This window comes from Berghia stephanieae, chromosome 1, assembly GCF_034508935.2.
Source record: "Berghia stephanieae isolate SIO BIC M18660-M18661 chromosome 1, UCSD_Bste_1.3, whole genome shotgun sequence".
Taxonomy (NCBI): Eukaryota; Metazoa; Mollusca; class Gastropoda; order Nudibranchia; family Aeolidiidae; genus Berghia; species Berghia stephanieae.
In genome coordinates, this window is record NC_088360.1 from 60063800 (window position 1) to 60084735 (window position 20936).

General features: G+C 35.2%; 1 protein-coding gene across 4 annotated transcripts in view; it reads left to right on the forward strand.

Annotated features, from left to right (window-relative positions):
• Positions 1-552: 552 nt before the first annotated feature.
• Positions 553-20936, forward strand: part of LOC144978602 (flap endonuclease GEN homolog 1-like) — a 51859-nt gene continuing 31475 nt past the window's right edge. For 2 of the 4 annotated variants that reach the window (XM_078924889.1, XM_078924885.1), the window contains exons 1-6: positions 553-713; positions 2017-2171; positions 6180-6309; positions 7772-7861; positions 10102-10191; positions 12852-13033. In XM_078924889.1, coding sequence (XP_078781015.1) covers positions 2035-2171; positions 6180-6309; positions 7772-7861; positions 10102-10191; positions 12852-13033 — 629 coding nt within the window. In that variant the 5' untranslated portion in view covers positions 553-713; positions 2017-2034. The remainder of the gene's footprint in view (positions 714-2016; positions 2172-6179; positions 6310-7771; positions 7862-10101; positions 10192-12851; positions 13034-20936) is intronic. The other 2 variants (XM_078924898.1, XM_078924907.1) reach the window with 2 other exon arrangements.

Below are 20936 nucleotides of genomic sequence, written 5' to 3' on the forward strand. Positions count from 1 at the left end.
GGTGTCCATATTACTATGCTGTTATAGCGAAAGAACACGAGTGCCACGCCTCCTTACGGGTTCAACTAGCCTCGTAATGACGTATAGGCTAGTAACTTACCTAGTAACTGGTTCTAAACTATCGGAACAATGGCGGACCACAGTCTGTGTGGCGGACGCCCATATGAAATACTTCTCCAACGAACATAAAAGTGTATCCAGAGGACAAAAACATTATAAATCTGATCATGTTTTGACTTTTATACAGTCTGATCACATGACATGTGAAAAAGTTCTAGCCAGCGTGAAAAATAAGAAGTAGCTCTAGGTGCCGATTTTCTTTGCTGCTTGTTGCTGGGCGGACGTGACATCAGACTATTGAATCCTATTGCCTATTAGGGAACAAACAATAAAAACATTACTGTTACAGTGAAAAAAAATTGCCTTCCTGATAGCGGCGGGCATTCGGAACATTTTCATGTTCCTCGTACGATTGTGTTCCTGGTGGCGTTGTTCCTGGTACGGAACCTGTTCCTGGTGCGATTGTTCCGGTCGAAGAGAGTTTCGTATCAGTCATGTCCTAAGTCCTGATTCCGGTTTCTTTTTCAGTCGAATTTCCAAGAAAGCACGCCACGCCTCCTATTACTTAAGAACGTGATTCGGATGATATTCTGATGGTCCATAGTGTTCATATAGCCACAACTTCACTAGCTGCCTAAGTGCAACACTCATTTGTAATTAATGTTTTATGTGTAATGTAACCTTACTAGAAAAACTTGCAATGGTCAATGACAAAATGAGATATTGTATGGCCACAGCCATGGAGCCCTTACTTCGTTCTATCTAAACCAGTTTCGATTTCACTTTCAAATGTGTATTGTCTTTATTTTGATCATAAGCAGTTCTTGAACGCCATTTATCAAAACTAAGAATAAAGCAAGAAAATCAATTACCAATATCATAAATTCCCATAAGAACATAGATACATACATCTAGTTTTGATTTTAATTAAATTGAAATCCATACGATACTGCTGATGATATTTGAATACCGAGATTCTTTTTAAGTGCACCAAAATTTACAAGTACTTAAAAATTAGTAGATCTAAATATTGTGATATTAAAACAAACAAACAAAAAACCCCAACCCCCCCCCCCCCCCACACCCCTCATAAATAAACCCCAGAAAAACAAACAGGTATTAATCACAATAAGTTGTATTGATCGGTAACAAAGCAATCTCATTGGGAGGGGGGAAAAGGCGTTTAAAGTATGAGACGAGGTTTGGGTATTAATCATCGACACCAACTGCCGATTATTGTTATAATGATGTCGCTAAACAGGGGTTTTACTAAAATGTATGTCGTTATTTTGGGGTTTTTAATACTAATAACATATAGCAAAATATTCGGGACCAGAGGTCAATGTCGCTATCCAGGGTTTGTCGTTATTCAGGGGTGTCATTATCCAGAGGTTTCACTTTATGTCAATTTGTATGTCAATGAGTCAATGAGAGTTGCATCCCTCAGATATCTGTCTTAGCACCCAAGTCATTCACTATCTATGTAAGCAACCTGCAAAGCACTGTTTTACTTTGGTAGGATATGCAGAGAACTAAATTATTACTGAACTGAACCTGAGTGTACTCAGAGCGGATGTGACCACTATTTAATTCTGCTTTGAGAGGTAGTATCTCAAGATGAACACTTCACAAAAGGTGTGACCACATTTCACCTATATGGCGTTTAGCATTTTCGATTCAGAAAATTGTCATCAAAGACTAGTTACTCCTGTATGACACTAATCCTAAGTACCCGGTGGTTACCCTGGACCACAACCTTACCTATTGGTACATCTCAAGGTGTTGGCCCAGGAGACTGAAAAGCAAAGCATTCTGAAGAAGTTAGTGGGGGCTACTTGAATCTGGCAAATAGAAAACTTTGCAATAGACTAGTGTCCCATCTAAAAGTAGGTATTGAGACTTATTGAATTAGCACAATCCTGTACTTAATCTTTACAACTTTTTCATTATTTTCAGCCCTAGGATAGTGGGAAAATGGGCATAAGAGATCTTTGGAATATCCTGGAACAAGTGAAACAAGAAACAAGTTTGGCAGATTTTAGAGGGAAGAAACTTGCTGTAGACTTCAGTAGTTGGTTTGTTAAATGTGAAGCTACCCCATACACTAACAGGTAATTTCACAGTGATAACCAACAGCATTTATAGTTGAATCTGTTTGTGTAGTGGTCTTCCTTTATTATTTGGTTACTATTACTATTATTCTTATTTGTACAAGAAATTTCTTGATTAGTATCTCAGATATTTATTGAGTGCATGCACAATAATTGACTCTGTCATTCCCCTTCCCCACTTCTGATGGCCTCCAAAGGATGTACACACCATACCTACCGCAATGTACCCACACTCATACATAAATAATCTATTATGCACTACATGGCACTCCATATGAATACTACAGATTTATCCTCCCTCAATGCAAGATCGACTGATGAGATGCATATATATATATATATATGGAAAAAGGAATAAATCGACTTAAATATATGTTCACTCTGGATTAGTTGACATTGCTTAAGTCGATTTTTTCCTTGGTCCCTCTCCCTTCTTCCTATATAAGTCAATGTCGCTTAAGTCGATGTTCTTATCACTCATGGCCACAATAAAAAAAAACCCCAAAATAAACAAGTTTTCCTTTGGTTAAAAAAGCTACCAGTAAGAATTTTCATTGGTTAAGAATATCTGCGAACGATTGGCGCATACCAATGTGACATAGGTTCTTAGCCTGATATCCGTGCTCAATGCTCATAAGCAGTATCGAATAATTTTGATTTATCCATCTTACATATTATATCGTCGCAACTTTAAATCAAGATTTTTAAAAATGTATATCCCAGGCCATTCTATCTAATTGTCGACTGACGATATGGAAACCATTGAAACAATTGTATCGACAGAAACATGTTAGTGACCTTATTAATTTATATGACCCTTATATGCCATGTTGGATATCATTAACCATCTCAAATGCTGTAGTCCATTGGATTTAGGTCAGGACTGACTGGATGCCATCCATCTTTAGAAATAACTGAATGTCATTTTCTCTTCAAAGTAAGATTCTGTAGTTTTACTAGTGTAGGAAGTTGCCCCATCGTGTTGAAAAAAAATTACCGATTGGGATAAAGTGAAACAAGGTCTGGACTAAGTTTTTTTTTCTAATAACATTGCACTGTCCAAGCGCCGCGATTTTTCGCCGTTACCGCAATGGGACTGCAATTTTGACAATTGCCGCAATTTTTTGCAATTTTCCATGTTCTGGAGTCACATATAATCATATAATGCTAAACATAATAAAATACTACTGCCACCGTCACACAAAACTATTAAAGATTTTGCGAGTAGCTTCCCTTGACAACACAGGAAGTAGATAATTCATTGTTTTCAATCGATTGACTCATCCCGGCAATTTATCATCCTCTAGTAGGCTTTTGTTGAATTTGTGCCGGTCCCCTCGATCTCGTTACTCCCGAGTTCCACTGTATTATTATGATGTATAGATGTACTTCGAAATATAATAATAATAATAATAATAATAATAATAATAATAATAATAATAATAATAATAATAATAATAATAATAATAATAATAATAATAATAATAATTATAATAATAATAATAATAATAATGATATATAATAATAATAATAATAATAATAATAATAATAATAATAATAATAATAATAATAATAATAATAATTTTTAAAATTATGAGCTTTTCTACCACATAATTGTTAGGAATCCATGCATCCAAGTGTTGTTTTTTTTTTTTTCTAAATCTCCTGGTGGCATCCCCTGTATATACCTGGCATATTATTTCTTTTCTGTGTATGCAATGTCAATATCAATGTAATTTAATGTAATTTATGGACACAATACTGCATAATACATACCAACTAAAATTAGTGGACTGTGCTTGTCATAGAATTAAAGCAAGAATAAATTATTGTGCGCTGTTTATTGAAAACAATGTCTTAAATTTGCAATTTTTCCTTGCAATTTTTGCATTTTTTGCATGATTTTTGGAATTTTGGGTGCAATTTTTTTGGTTTTCATTTGCAATTTTCCGCGGGGACAGATTGCATGATTTTGTGCATTGACTTTTATGGTTTACGTGTCAATGAAATGTAATCTTGTATTTCCCTGCCGACTTACTGCTGCAGACGCTAAGAATTATTTGGGGGGGGGGGGGGGGGGGGGGATAAACCTATTGCTTTCATGGTAATATCTATTCAGTGAAATGTCTGATTTTGTTTGACTGTAGACAACATGATCATTATGTGGGTTGTCAGTTTGGAATCTTTTGATATCATGATTCTTTAACAACTCTGATATAACCTGCACAGTTTCTTAACCAGGAAAGGATTTTTAATTAACTCACTGACTGCCACGGCTGATACATGTAGACTTTCTTATTTTGACCTTTGACTGCTATGGCCGAACCCCCTGGTTTCATAGTTTGCTATTTTTTTCTAATTCTGACCGAACTGTGTCAGCCATGGCAAGGTAGTTCATTTTTTTATCTTTCATTTCATACAAACATGATGGGGTACTTTTTAACCTTGACATTCTTTCTAGCAGGCCAAAGTAATAGATAACAATAGAATACCGGGAGAAGATGGAGTATGTACTGAACTTCTAAAATATGGACCACAATTATTAGATGAACATGTAGCGGACATTTTCAATCAGACATTCGAACATCACCAGAAGTTGGATATCAATAAAGGGGAGCTGATATCAATACAAAAGCCAGGAAAACCAAAAGGCCCTCCAAAGAATTTGAGACCAATTACTCTGCTTAACACAATTAGAAAACCGCTCTCCCTGATCACACTGAATAGAATTAGACTAATTGTTGAAAATGATTTGTCACATAGTCAAAGTGGATTCAGGATGGAGAGAAGTACTGCAGATGTAGTTTGAACTCACAAATGGCTTGCTGCCAAAACCCTGTCAGAAACAATAGAAATAGTTATAACTGGAATAGATATTTCTGCCACCTGCGATACTATCAATCGCCAATCCTTGTTAAATATTATGAAAGGAATAGTTATGGAAGATGAAGTTTGATTAATCAGATTCCTTATAAGTGAAACCTGGATAACGACCAAAATAATCGGTGCCTCAGAGAATAAATCATTCCTTTTTATTTATCATTTACCTAGAAAATGCTTTAACAGATGTGCGTAAATCTGATCCTTCGGCCCAATTACGTTTTGAAAACGAACTCCCCATGGAAATTGCATATGCAGATGACATTGACTTTATCTGCCTCAAACAAGTCAATTTAAATGACATCCAAAGAGCCATACAAAATCACCAACAGTACGTAAATACTGACAAAACAGATGTAACATTATTGTCAAGGAAGAAAGATGAATGGAGAGCCACGAAAAAAGTAGGATCATTAATAGGAGACAAGGAAGACTTAGAAAGAAGAAAGTTTATCGACGGCTGCACTAAATAAATTATTACATATTATGGATTAGAACAGGTAAAATAAAATTAAATACTAAAATCAAATTATACACAACCCTTGTAAAATCCGTGCTTATATACAACTGCAGAACATGGGCACTGACTGGAACCGAAGAGCAAAGATTAGACAGATTCCATAGAAAACAACTGAAAAGAGTCCTGAATATACGATACCCCACAAAAATAAGCAATAAAACACTGTATGAAAAATGCAATGAAAGACCCTTATCCATTCAAATCCTGGAGGCAAGATGGCGGCTTTTTGGGCATATACTCAGAAAAGATGTAAATATACCAGTTTATAAAGCCATGAATACTTTTTTCACCCCATCTGGACACAAGATATATCAAAGTAGACCACCCACGTCAATTCACACTGTACTCAATAAAGACCTAAAATGCCTTCAAAATAACAAAGTATTAAAATCAAAGGAAGACCTTATGATTAAACCGGAATTTAAGGGACTGGGTATTCTATTTCAGTTAAACATATGTTGGTTTAAGCTTTGGACTTTTATTTTTTTTTTTATTTATTTTAATTAATTTTTTTTTTAGATTGTCTTGACACAGTAAAAATAAGAATAATTTTTTTATGGCAGAACTCTTTAAACAATGTTACTATCACAATTCCTGTTTAATTCCAGGTCCATCTTTTATAGGATTGTGGATTTGATGTCCAATGGCATTACACCTGTCTTTGTATTTGACGGCCCCAAATCACCGGAGTTCAAGGCAAGGAAAAGAGGAGAATCATATTTCAGAGCGACTTCACAAGTAATTAAATTTTCACATCTTTGTCAATGTTTGATGTACATTGTATGAAAAGAACAAATCAATCCACAATAGTTTCTTAACTTGTCAGATTCTTTTTCCTTGAACTTTTTATGTAAAAGAAAGAATAAAATAAGTAAAACAAATCTTGTTACCTTAATTTAATATTTGTAAGTAGGAATTTCTACACCATTTACAGTTTTGCTGACTTAAAGTCTAACACAATTCATAGCAAAATGTAATTCAAATGGTGGGACTATAATATTATCATTAACAATAATAACAACAACAATAACAATGACAACAATTACATCAACAAAAACAATAATGATAATAATAATAATAATAATAATAATAATAATAATAATAATAATAATAATAATAATAATAATAATAATAATAATAATAATAATAATAATAATACCAGTCTATGGTAATGATTGTGCCCAATTATCGAAAACGTTTTACCAGTTTGATTTTCTCCCCTCTGCAGGGAAGGCCTTTGTCACTTTTTGAAACAACCATGCATTCTGGGGTTTTTTTAACATAATGTAAGGCCATGTTCTTCACTCATGCTTGTAAGCTTGTCTATTTCTTGAATATCTTTTAGTCAATATGCCATCAACACTCCATCATCAGTGTGTCTTGAATTATTCATATTCTGACCACCTACGACAATACGTTTGAGAGTAATTATTTCATGGAATATCATTTCGCTGTACACATTGAACAAGGAGGACACATCCTTGTCTTATGACCTTTTATATCTTGAAGAAATTTGATACATCGTTGTCAACTTTTATGCCTGTCTTTTGGGTCTAAAATATTTGTTGTACTATTCTCATGTCTTTGATGTCTATATCTATTTTCTGTAAGATATTAAACATGCATTCATGTTTCACTGAGTCAAAGGCTTTAGAATAGTTGATAAAGCATAAATATTGAGATTTTTGTTGTTTTTTTCTTGACCGCTGTATGATTGTTTTCAATGTGAATATTGCATATTATTGTTCCTTTTTCATAAACAAATCCAAATAGTTCTCGACCCAAATCTGGAAATGGTTTGTTTCTCATTCTTTTCATTATGATTCTTAAGAGGATTTTTGTAATATATTGTTCTCATTCACTTGCGCTAGCTTTTTTAGGTTTTGTTTTCAGGTAAAATACCTTTTTCATAAATCAAATTGGCAACGGAATGTTTATATCTAAGTCTTCTAATGCATCAAATAGTTCTATGGATATATCATCTTTCTCTACTGCTTTTCTTTTTCGCATAAGAAGAAATAAAACAGGCATGGAAAGCATTAGCATCTATTGTATTTAGGGTTGATTTTGTGTCATTAAATTATGAATATACAGATTAGTATCATGATTCATAAAAAACAATTTTTAATGTCATTTTTATGACTGTGATAATGATGATGAATGTGATGATCTAAATCACTATTTTCTTATTCTACTCAAGTGGAAAGAACTTTTGAATGAAATGGGATTTCCGACATTATATGCCGATGGAGAGGCTGAAAAAGCTTGTGCTCAACTAAACTCTTCAAAGGTAAAATAATGTTGCTTTTTTTTTTGATTGGTTGTTTTGTAAAACAGTGATCTTAAATGGGGACATCATTACTACATTACTGATATTTAGATTTTTTTAAAACCCTCCAGTGTTCAGATTATTTTTGGGGGAGTAGATTATGAGTTCCCTATATGGCCATGTCAATCATGTAGACATCCTTTAATGATATAGGCCTACCCTGTGATATCTGCAGTCGCATTTTCGTTTTCTACGGTCACTCATGGCTAAACTCTGCTCAGAAGCGATTTCATAGGTCCGTCCATCACCAAATTTCAAACTTTTGTTCTCGTGAGTTCTTAAGTTTTTTGATCGAAGAACGATTGGCTACTGAGCATCTTGTCCCTTCAACGATTGGTCGTTCTGACAGCTCACGTGTCAACAGCTGTCAACAATGCATTGAGTCATCGCCGAAACACTGGAAGACGGGTCATCAGATAGTTGCGTCACAATCACCACGTTGTTGAATAAATTATCCAGGCACGGTTGATAGATAAAAAAGCCAAATTATGTTCTAGTTACATTTGAAACAAACAAAGTATATCACTGATCTCGTCTCATTGAGATATAAAGAATGATATAAAAATCAAGAAAATCGGCAGATAAATAAAAAAGTTGTTAAAAAAAGCTAAAATAAACAAAGGCTATTTTTAAAATCAAATTTATTCGTAAAACAGTTGAGTTTCATCCGATTTTTCTGACATAAGTACCAATGTTCTTATTTTTTCAAGCTGATTTCAGCAATGTGACTTTCAAATTCTTCAGAATTATATTTTTTACTTTTAGATTTTAGCTTTTAGGCCTACTCAAAAAGGTGTTATATTCCTTGCATAAAAATAGCGTAATACATCGACGGTGAGAAGCGTCTTTGTTTCGGCCAGCCGGTTAGATAGCCTGTGATTGGTCAAAGACTTTGAGACACTTGATTCACAATTCGACATGAATGGACAGTGGTGGTAGGTCAAAGAGGTGTAACATATATATTTACCAACTATTTTTCTTAGTGCTAAAATTACAAAGTTATAATTTCGCATCAGAAATAATGACTTTGAAATTCCTATCTCTTTATTACAATAAAATTGATACCATGAATGACAAAATCGTCCCACAAATAAGGGTGTTATAGATTATTCATAATATTTTTTAAAGTTTACAATAATTGTCATCAAAGAAAAAGTCATTTTTCATCACCAAAGTCGTAATTTTTTTCTGATTTTTACCAAACAAAGTGCGATGTCAATGATTTTCACTCGCAAATAAAATAGGATCAAATCGCAATTTCTACAACATATTTTCTTTTCTTTCGGCAAATTTATAAAAATCAAAGCTGAAAACATCCTGCGACAGTGACAGGCCTGTCATTTCCTTCAAAACGATTGGATTTTACTTACTGAGACCAGTCTTGACTACCCCGCCCATGAATATTATGCCATTGTCGGTTTTTGTCGGGTTGAATCTTAAAGAGTTAAACGCTTGATTTCAAGTACATCATTTTTACCAGATAAATCTAATTTGTAATTAAATTAGGATAAATTTTGTGTTATGAAAAGGAAAAAGTAATGAAACTGGCCGTGTTCATAAATTTGATGACTTTCTAGACAACACAAAAGTAACTTTATACAACTTCTCTGATTCAGCTTTCATATTTCAATTCATTTTCTAAATTTTTTTTTCTTGAGCGGTTTATTTCCTTGGTTTCACTTTCAAAAAATTTTTCTTTGCACTCATATATCATATTACATTAAAAATTATATAATTTGGTTGGCAAAATACAACTATTTCTGAAATTATTAAAATGTAATATAGAAGGAAACATTGTTAAAAACCGAAAGATGATTGAGAGCAGAACATTTAAAAATAGCAATGAGCCTTTACGAGAATTTTAAAAAGATAATGTATAATTTATACGTAGAGATTTTTATTTATGCTTACCGTGAATACATTGGAAATTAACAATGTAAACACTTGTTTATGTTTGAAATACTACTTCATCTACCTTATTGCAAAAATCTGGTCAGAGTGACTTAAATCTTTACTTTATAGTCATAAAGAAAAACTTAAGTGAAAAGATTCCTTTGGCAAAACTATCGTTTTGATAAAAATAGTAAAGGCAAAGGCAATGTTCAGTGACTATCCCTTTTAATTCAATCTTTCCTCAAAGATGACTTTCAGCTTATATATTAATCCTCACCCTTTCTTTGTGTCATCAATGAATTGAACAGGCTGTAGTTGGCTGTGTAACAGATGATGGTGATGTTTTTGCTTACGGAGCAACCACAGTTTTAAAGGATTATAGGACTGGAAGCAAGGAGGTAAAATTTGCATAATTTCTGAAAATTGTTTGTAAAGAGTGAGAATTAGATAATTCTTTATAAATTGAGTTTGTTTATATATGAAGGAAATAAATGTCATCTGTAATCTTCTTACCTTTAAAATCCATGAAATCCATTAGTGCTGGAGTTTACCCTGTTTTCTGTTGTGTGAAATGGACTGTAACAATTGGAGTGTGATTTTCTTAAACTCTTTAAATGGATTTTTTTCATTTCGAGATTTTTCCTCCATGAGCTACATTGATATGTATACTTAATTTTAAGTATCATTTGCCATAAAATTTCAAAAAAATTATGTCACATTGAGGTTCAATCAAAATAAAATGATAGGCCCAAACAGATATTTTAGGAAATATTCTCAATATCTAAAATTAAAATGGATGAATGGAGATATCGGGTTGTGGAAAACCACTTTTCAATGGCTTGCAATTCTTTTGATAGATTTCCGTATGTTGCAAAGTGTTTTGTGCCAGGTCTAAAGGTAGAAAAATGAAGTGACCTATTAGGGATTCTCATCAAATTTCTTTGCCTTATAGTTGACGGATTTACACCCTAATTAGTCTCCCCCCCCCCCCACCCCCCCTCCCCCAAGTGCTGCTAGCCAGTTTTGTGACCTAGACCTCGTTACATGTGAAGGCCAGCTAATAATTTCCATGTGTGTTTATTTAGGGATAAAGTTGAATTACATTTTATAGTTACAGTCCAACTTGTGCTTGCGGCCACTTGTATAAGGCTGACCATAGTTTTATTTCTGGGACAAAAAGCCCTTGGACTTGTGTAAGGCGACTGCCTTACTGACAACTCTAATTTACAAAATTAAACCCATTCTTACTGTGCTTAAAGGATCCAGGAGAAAAAAAAAATTAAGTCCTTTCGCAACGACACCATTAGATTCCATTGCCTTGGCATTTCATGAAGGAATATAGATAATCCATCAAACAGAATGTCTAATGTCAACAGGAATCACCCATGTTGTCCAAGTGAGCAAATTGGGGGTAAGAATCTTGCCCAAGGAAAAAAAAACGAAATCCAGGTGTGCCACAAGTTAAACTCTCAAAACAAACAAACCTATTGCCCATGCTATCTGCTCATTTTTGCAATGATCAGACACAATCAGTTTATGTTAAATTGAAAAATTACATAGTAAGTAGGTACTATCTGTCCAGCCACCAGAAAAACATGCCATTGGCTTGATGTTATGCATGAAAAGAAAGTGTGAAGATAAATCACGTCTTACTGTCTTGCCAAAGTGATCTTGTCAACAATCAGGTAACTAAGGAATGTCTATTGTGTCATACGATGACAAAAGCAAGGGCTATTTTAGATCAAATGCAGGCTTTTATTATAGTCAAACAATATTTATTGAGTTGAGATGATCATTAAAATACTCAGCCATACTTAGCCATGCCATAAGTATGATTGAGGGTCCCAATAGCTCATTGGTAGAGCACTGCCCCCCACCTCCCCCTCTTGAGTATCCTTGAGTAAGTAGGGAGCTGGGTCTGTTGATCTGGCTGAGAGCACTTTGGAAAGACTAGCGTCTTATTCAAAGGGTATCAAGCAATTGCTATTGTCAGTTTAACGCTATAGAAACTGAAATAAACTCCGGCTCTATGGTGTGATTCAATAAATTTAAAATTTGAGGAGAGAGAGAGAGAGAGAGAGAGAGAGAGAGAGAGAGAGAGAGAGAGAGAGAGAGAGAGAGAGAGAGAGAGAGAGAGAGAGAGAGAGAGAGAGAGAGAGAGAGAGAGAGAGAGATGTATGGGGTCAAAGACATGCAACCACTTTTGGTTGGGACTATGATCAGTTCCATGTAAAATTTATATAGCCACCAACGTATAAAAATATTTGACTTGTACAAGGCGGCCAGCTGTCTATCATGGCCACTTTATGGGATCCCACATTTTTGACTGTATATATATATATATATATATATATAGTGAATTAGTGAGTTCTTTTTTAAATACTAGTATAACTGCATTCTACGAACTGAAGTTAGGATGACTATCAGTTCTTTTTGTATGACTTAAAATATGGATTGCCAATAAATTATCGCTGTGTTTATTTAACTTTTAAACATTGAAGGCTCCGTCAATAATTAAAATTGATTATTTGAAGTAAATGGTGAGTTGCTTAAAATCATTTGTTTTATAAAGGAGGCAATGGATCTGGTCCTTATGTGCTTTTTATTATTCATGTCTATGCATCTGCATTAAAAGTAAAGTGGTGTCTTTTTGTTTTTTAATTATGTGAATTATGTGAGAGTATTGTCTCATAAAGAATATATCAATATTATCACATCATTGAATTTAGCTGCTTTTTGTTTGTGGCTTTACAGATTATACTTATAAATTATATTTTTTTAAAAAATGTAGTGTCAAAACTATAATGCAATTATAAAAGAAGGGTATCTAAAGTTATGACTGAAGAAACCGTACATCTTGAAAGAATTTAATGAGCGAGCGAATTATCTCTGTAAAATTTCAATTACTTGAATCAAATATGTTTCCTTAGAATGCTAAAGACAATTCGATTTTAACTTATGACTGACAGCATTTTCCTTGAACATTTGTTACTGACAGCATTTTCCTTGAACATTTATTATTGTGTTTAAATAGTTTTTCTTTCCTTGTTTATTCAAGATTCATTTGTATGAACTATCAGCAATTGAGGAAAAAATTGGTATTGGACAAAAGGAAATGATAGCTGCTGCTATTTTAATTGGATGTGATTACCATAAAGGAGTTGAGAGTGTTGGACGTGAGGAATTTAAAGATCTTTTAAAGGAATTAAGAAATAACGAGGTCCCTGATATTATCGACAGGTAAGCGTCTATGGTTACAACAATTCAAAATGTTTTATTTTTAAAATATTACAGCTAATATTAATTTTAAGAGATTAGCTAAGATGGCGTGGATTCCAAAATGAAATGCATATGAAATTAATGATTAAATGTCAGGGATGCCCTTTTTCTGGCTAAAGCCAGAATACCAACGTTTTTAAAAATCTTCCGACTGATCTTGGTCAGTATTGGTGAGTTGTTTTATTTATAGAAGGATAAAGTCTCCTGACGCCAACAAAACAAAGGTCTGGCAACATGTGATAAAACATGTGTTCCTGTCTTTGACCCCTCACTTTCCAGTGCAAATTGCAAATTATAGAAAATAAAATGACCATAAAAATGTGGTTGTCAGGTTGCAAAAGAAACACATAAAGTACTCGGTCACGCGTCAATTAATGTTTAGATATTGAATTTTTATGAAATAAATGATGAAATTTATCAAAAAGTACTGTCGATCTATTTTTAGACTATGGTAAAGTTTATTATTCAAAATTAATGCGTTTGTGGAAACAAAACAAGAACTATTTGGAACCTGATTTTCAGAATACTTTAGCCATATATAATGAATTTAACTAAATAAAAATTTTATTTGTACATGTTTGTTTCAACTGAAAGTGTATCATCTACAATTTAAACAACAAAAATGGGAGACCTATTTTGTGCGCAAAGTTGTCCGGCTGCTAAAGTTCCTAATCATCAGCAATGAACGGCAGTCCAAATTATACAAAAGTAAGGTTTCAATTTCAGTTTAGTGATTGAGTTTGTAATTTGTTTGATTGTTTTTGAGAGCAGGAAAAGATTTAATTCAATGTTAACCCATAATAGCTTTCGGGTCTCTAACTTTGGATGTCTCACTCGCATGATTTTAGAATGCTTTGTAGATCTGTTTTGATTTAGGCTAAACGATTCACTTCGTAATTTGACTGTCAGTCATTACAGCTTCACTTGCCGATTCTCACTTACAGTTTACATTTCCTTCACTCATGTCTGCTTCATGCTCATGTGGGTGATTGATTCAGATACTTTATGAGAAAATACCCTTTTCGTAATAGTAGATGGATAATGATTTTTTAAAATTGTCATTTTATGGGTAACGTTTACAATCTAGAAAGTGTGTCAATCATAATTTAACCAAAAACAAAATGAACAAACAAACAAAAGCAGATTCCCCCCCCCCCCCCCCCCCCCCAGCAGTAGTTGCAATGTCAACAAAAGTTAAAAAGAAACAGAAATCCCCATCTTTTGTTGTGCGTAGCTTTCCCCATTTTCAACCCGCAAAAGTCTAATCGTGCCATAATTTTGACTCTCGCCCTTTCCTGATTATCGAGTTCAGAACAATCTTCAGTCTCTAGATATCTGCTCATGACTGGGAAAGGAACAAGACAAACGGTCTCTGCCACTGATTTTCAATATATTGTGTTGTTTGCTGGATTTAAGATGGTAGCCCCTCTTGCCATTCTTGTTTTTGCTAAGGGGTGGGAGAAGGAATGACAGGAGGAAGGGGTATCAGAGGGGTGGGGGTGGGAAGTGGAGAATACAAAAAAAAAAAAAGAAAAAAGAAAATTTCCCACTCAACCCCTTATGACATCTTTGATATTTGGCAGGTGACAAACTACATGTATGACGCTTTGAATCTTCCAATCTTCCTTATTTGGCAGCTGTGTGAAAGAAAAAAGGCATTTTATTGTAAAATGCAAGGAGTATGGTCTGATATTTTCTCAATACCTAAAAAGTCATTTAATTTTTATCCCGGGGCCCTCACTGTGCTATTAAATGTTTAAAAAAAATAGTGTGTCAATTTATGAGGGGTTTTGGAGATTGAGACTATGTTATGTTGACAGTAGAGGTTTGGGGTGGGGTGGGGGGGGGGGGGGGGGAGGGGGTAATGTCGTTCAGCAAGGAGTTTCCCCTGGCTCGAGAAAAATGAAAATTAAAAAAAAAATAAGTGTGTACATTTTTGTGTGAGTATGGCGGGGGAGGGGGATCGTGGGGTTTTGTTAAAGTTTTATACACATCCCTATTTGTTCAATCTTCTTCTTCTTCTTCTTCTTTCCCGTCACGTCACATGGTCAGTCCGGTCTGGTGAATGAAGCCCACAGTGGTCCTGAGGTCGTCCTCACTGCCGTACAGCTTCTTTGAGTATGGGGTTGGGTCAGGCCAGAAGTTCCTTCTCAACTGGTTGTACCTTGGACATTCCATTAGGACATGATGTCCATTTTCATTTTCAAGTCCGCAGTCACATTGTCCAGAGGCACCTGCTCTGGACATCCTCCACATATGTTCCTTTAACTGGTTGTGTCCAGTTCTCAGTCTGAAGATGATGACCTGTTCCTTTCTGTCGAGCACCTTGATTGGGTCATTCATGTTGTATTTTGGGTGCTTCTCTCTCCATCTCTGAGACTGGATAAATTTTGTTAATTTCTCCTGTTGGGTACGTTGGGGAGGGTTGCTGCATGCGACTGCCTGCCTTTGCCAGTTGGTCAGCGATCTGATTTCCAAGTATCCCACAGTGTCCTGGAATCCACTGCAGTACAATGTTGGTAAACTTGCTTAGCTTCATGAGGTCTTCCACCAAGGCGTCTATATCATCCGCAAAGGACATCATTATATCCTCCAGAATTTTCTTAGCATCTGTTAAAATCACTATGTGTCTTGGTTTTTCATTTTCTGAGAGGATTTGCTTAACAGCTTCATGGATTGCATCTGCCTCTGACTTGTAGATTGAAGTGCGAGTACCAGTCGGTTTGCTGATCTCCTTTTGTTGACCATTTGTGTACTCGGTGTGCACTCCCAGGCCCCCCGCACGTGTGTTCTTTATTGCATGAACCATCTGTATAGATTCTTGTCCATTTTTTTTCAGGGTAGTTTTGATCTATGCACTTCTGTACAGACTTCTTGATTTCTTCGCCGTGTTTTTGTTTTGTTGAAATGTCACCAACGGAAGTCTTGATTTTCAAGTGATTTTGCCTTTTCCAAATTGTTACTCTGATATTTGCTTTGCATTTTTGGGTCATTATTTCGTCAAGTTTGTGATCTTTTTCAATTTGCTGGGCTCTTTCAATAAAGTGTGATCTTTTCAGCCGCCTAGTTTTCTTTTGTTGTGCTCTAGCGTGAAGAGGCTGATCTGTCATTGTTTTCACGTCTGTGTATTGTTTCAAAATTTTTGATTCCCTTCTTTCTGATAGAGATGTAAGTCCTGTTATGGTTTCCATTGCATGTATCGGTGTCGATTTCATTCCTCCACTTATTATCCTCATGTTGCTGTTTTGCACTTTGTCCAGTTTTTCCATTTGAGTTTGCGGGTGGTTGGATGGGAGCATCACCCTTGAATCATATACCTATGATGTTTGCATGGGTGTACGATCTGATAGTGATGTCGTTTCTTCTTCTCTTTACTAGCCTATCCTGCTTCTTTGGTTTGTGATTGTATCTTTGACAGGGGATACTTTTTTTTCCTGTAAATCTTCTGCCTGTTTGTTCTTGGTTATTTATAATTTAGCTTATGATATCTTTAGGTTATGATTTTGATTTACATTTGTACTATTTTTGTTAGATTGCTTGTTTTTTTGTTTCAGCGGTCTCTCATATAACCTCAATTGTGTTGGAAGAGACCTAAAGCAACAAACAAACAAAACCATTTGAGTTTTGGAGCAGTTTCCCCATGCAGATATCCCGTATTCTAGCGCTGGTCTCACATATTCTGTGTAAGTTTGTTTCAGTATATCGGAGCTAGCTCCCCAAGTTGTTCCAGCTAGTTTTTTCAAGAGTTGTGTTCACTTTACCCCAACTTTCTGACTGTTGCTGATTTGATTTTTCCATGTTAGTCTTGGGTCAAAATGGACTCCTAGGTATTTTGGTGCGTCGTCTTTTTCCAATTCATGGTCTTCAATACGTAGCTTTGCTTTTTCATCTTTTGGGGAGAGGCTAAATATTGTGAACTTTGTCTTCACTGTATTTATTTTCATCGCCCAGTTGTCAGTCCATTCTTTGATATTATCCAGTGTGATTTGCATCCTGTGTTGTGCCTTGATTAAGTTTTGGTCAGAGCTAATCAGAGCTAGGTCATCTGCGTACATCGACATTTTCACTCCTCGACATAGTGTTTCTCTTATATCATTTACATAGAGAAGAAAGAGTGTAGGTGATAGTACTCCACCTTGTGGGACTCCATGTTTTAGTTTTGCTTCTCTACTTTTGTGACCTTGTGTTGTTACTCTTGCCTTTCTTGTTTTTAGGTAGTTTTGTATCCAGTTGAGCATGTTATGGGATACTTTTGATTTTTGTAGTTTATATACCAGACCTTTTTTCCACACTTTGTCGAATGCTTTTTCAAAGTCCACCCATACCACAATTTTTTTCTTTTCATCCTGAAACGAGTCTTCTATTTCTTGGGATATGTAGGTCACTTGATTTTCAGTACTCCTGTGTCTTCTGAAACCAGCTTGTTCATTTATAAGCACATTATAGTTTTCAAGATACCACATCAGTCTGGAGTTGATAATTCTTTCTATCAGCTTGCACATGCAGCTTGTAAGACTTATAGGTCGGTAATTTGCGGCTTCATTTGCTTGTTTTCCTTCTTTCTTAATTGGGACAATAAAAGCCTTTTTCCATATATCTGGTATTTTACCAGTTTTCCAAGTGCTGTTGTAGAGTTGTAATAGCTTCTTTTTCGCTGTCTTTCCAAGATGGATAAGCATCTCATTTGTTACTTCGTCTGGGCCTGGCGATTTCTTTGTTTTTAACACTTTGAGAGAGCTTTCTAGTTCTTCCATAGTTAGCTTCTTTGTCATTACTTCATCTATGGCTTCCTTGAGTTCCTTTTTTTGTTTTCTGCATTCTTTTTTAACTCTTTTCTTCAGTTCTTTTTCTATTGCGTTGTCACTAATTTTTTTGAACTGCTCCATGAATAGGTCTGCAGCTTGTTGTGGACTGACAAGTTCTCCTTCTTTTTCCAAAGCGGGAGGGCGTAGTGATTCGGTTCTCTATTTAGGGCTTTTGTAAGTTTCCAAAGTTTATTTCCATCTTTTTCAAAGTTAAGGCTATGCGTTTTTTCTTTCCATGCCATTTTGGATGTCGTTGCCATTTCTTTTTCAAGGTAGCTTCTGCCTCTTTATACGCTGCAATATTGTCATCACAGGGGTCTGCTTCAGCCTTTTCTCTTGTTTCCGATACTTCATTACTTAACTGATTAAGATCGTCTGTCCAGAGTGGTATATAATTTTTTCTTGCTCCCCTTGGAATACCTTCTTTTGCTGCTTTTAGGATGGCCTTTGTCAGTTCTTTTGCACTTTTGTTGACGTTCTTGGTTTTACAGTTTATGTTTTTGCAGTGGCTATCTGTAAGTTGTTCAAAGCTTTCCCATTTTGCTCTTTTGTAGTTCCATCTTGGGATAGTTTGTGTTTTGTTTTCATTTTGATGATAGAGGTTTGTGATGATTGGCCTATGGTCGCTACCACCCAGTTGGGGCTGTACTGTTCTATTTATCGTCTTTGCTATATCATCTGTGGCAAACGTAAGATCTGGGGTAGATGTGGTTTTCCACGCTCTTGAGAAATATGTGTCCTCATCTTCATCGTCATATAATAGTTGAAGTTTTGTTTCAATTTGCCAGTTTTCTACTGTTTCACCACGTTTGTCCATGTCTCCATATCCCCAGCTTTGAGAGTGACTGTTAAAGTCCCCTAGTACCAGACATCTTTCTTCCTGGATTTTTATCTTGTCTAAATGAAGCTCTTTGTTTGGTGGGCAATAGCAGTTAAAAATCAGGAGTTCTTTCTTTCCGATACATACTTTAATTTGCTGTATTTCTGATTGCTCTTGTGTATCAATTTTTATGCCTGCGGTGGGGTCGTCATTTTTTACTAATGTCATCACGTCTCCTTTGTGTTCCTTTCTATCATGCCTTATTACCTGGGACCCTCAGATGGCAAATCTCATGTTGTCCGTGAGGTGAGTTTCTTGAATGCAGGCAATTTTGATGTCCTGCTCTTTGAGTCTCTTTTCAAGGGCTATTTTCTTCTTCGCAACGCCCTCAGCATTCCATTGGAGGATTTTAATTGTGTTTGGTGTTCCAGTCGCATGTAACCTTGATCCTCCTCCCCTGGTTCCGCAAGATGAAGTCAAGGGACCACCAGATCGCTTGGGTGGGCCATTGAGGCCCGGCACTAGGCCTGTCCGGCGGGATTCCACGGGCTTCGCACCACATCGGATTTGATTATTGTGACGTGTCATATTGGGATTTAAGCATGCAGTGGCAGTTTCCAGTTTCCTGTGATATTTGCGCCTTCCGGCCCCGCTGCTCTGTCTTCGGCGTGCTGTTTTTCAGGATTTGCTTCCTTAGCCTTTGACCATCCAAGGTCTGTCCACAAGGCAGTGGCGGTTTTGCTTCAGAGTGTCCTTCTTCTAGATCGATTGCGGTCCCCTGCTAGCGAACTCGATCTGTCCGGGTTTTTGTTCGGAGTGTCCTTCTCTTAGATGGATTGCGGTCCCCCGTTTACGAACTCCATCTGTCCGGGATTTGTTCAATCAATTTTTGGGGATAATGATAAAGAGGGACTTGATTCTACAGCTCTTAAAAATTTACATTGGATTGAAATTAAAACTAAACCTCTCTGATTACTTTTAGATTACCTACTTTTGATTTATTTTTTAGCTCATTTCATTCATCACTGCCAGTAATCATACGTTTTTATATGAAGAAGAAGCTTTTAGAATTTTGTAAATCATATGAAATACCATGATATGTGAAATAAGGTCTTATCTGAATTTTGCCTGAGGAATAATAAGCTAACAGAAGGTATTTAAAAACCCAGGATTTTTTTCTATGCTAATCAACATTGGTAATGTAATCTTGCCTTTTATAATGAGACCTGATCCAACGATTTTAACAACTTTGTGTTATCTGAGTTCCAGGTCCATTTTTTTTCTAATGTTTTTATTGAATATAAGCAAAACATAAAGAAATAGATCATGTTTATATTCAATATTGAATGGTATTTCTTCTTACATTGACATAAGTGGTTCTTTAGAGTCATAGGGCTCATGGAACTGAGTTTTTTCCTGTAACATGAAGCAACATACTGTAACAAGTGCTTGCTAAAGTCTGAATAAGTTGCACATTTACATTTTTCATACCGTAGGATGCGATGATTATTTATTTTAAACAAATTTTCAGATCTAAATAACATTACTACAAGAATGAGTCTCTACATTCCTTTAATTGTTCTGGAAGCATTGGCCTGCCTATACCATGGCAATTGATTAATTTATATTCAGGGAAAAGTATTATCATCATCATCATCATCATCATCCTTATCCTTCAAGATTATCAAAATGGTTTTCATTTGTTACTGTATCTTCTAGAATTCCTCATATATCATTTTGGACCCTCCTATGTTTTTTTATTGGAATTAATTTTTTTTCTTCTATATTCTATATTCCTCATAAAACCTCTCCGCTTTATTGACCTATCAATCCATGACTAGAGGGCGGCGATTAAGAGAATAGGACTATATTTTGCTTTCGAGCGTTTCCTAATTTTAAAAGCAGCTTACTGTATTTTGTAAAGATTTTATTTAACTTTTTTTCTAATGAATAATAATACAAGTTAAAGCCAATGTATATTCCTATATATGTAAATTTTGGCAGTGATCTCTCCATTTTATTGGTATTGGCTCCTGTTTCTTTATATAAATGCCCTGTGAGCTTGTTATTACACTTCAAAAAACCCATTTACATAGGCAAGTCAAGAATAATATGGCAAAATAAACCTGCTTCCTTAGTTTTGAATAAGAAATTTAAAAAGAAATAGGCAATGATCTCTTTATCTTATCTGTCGTTTCAGTTTCTAATTATTTCTTTAAGTATATTTTATCCTTTTCTA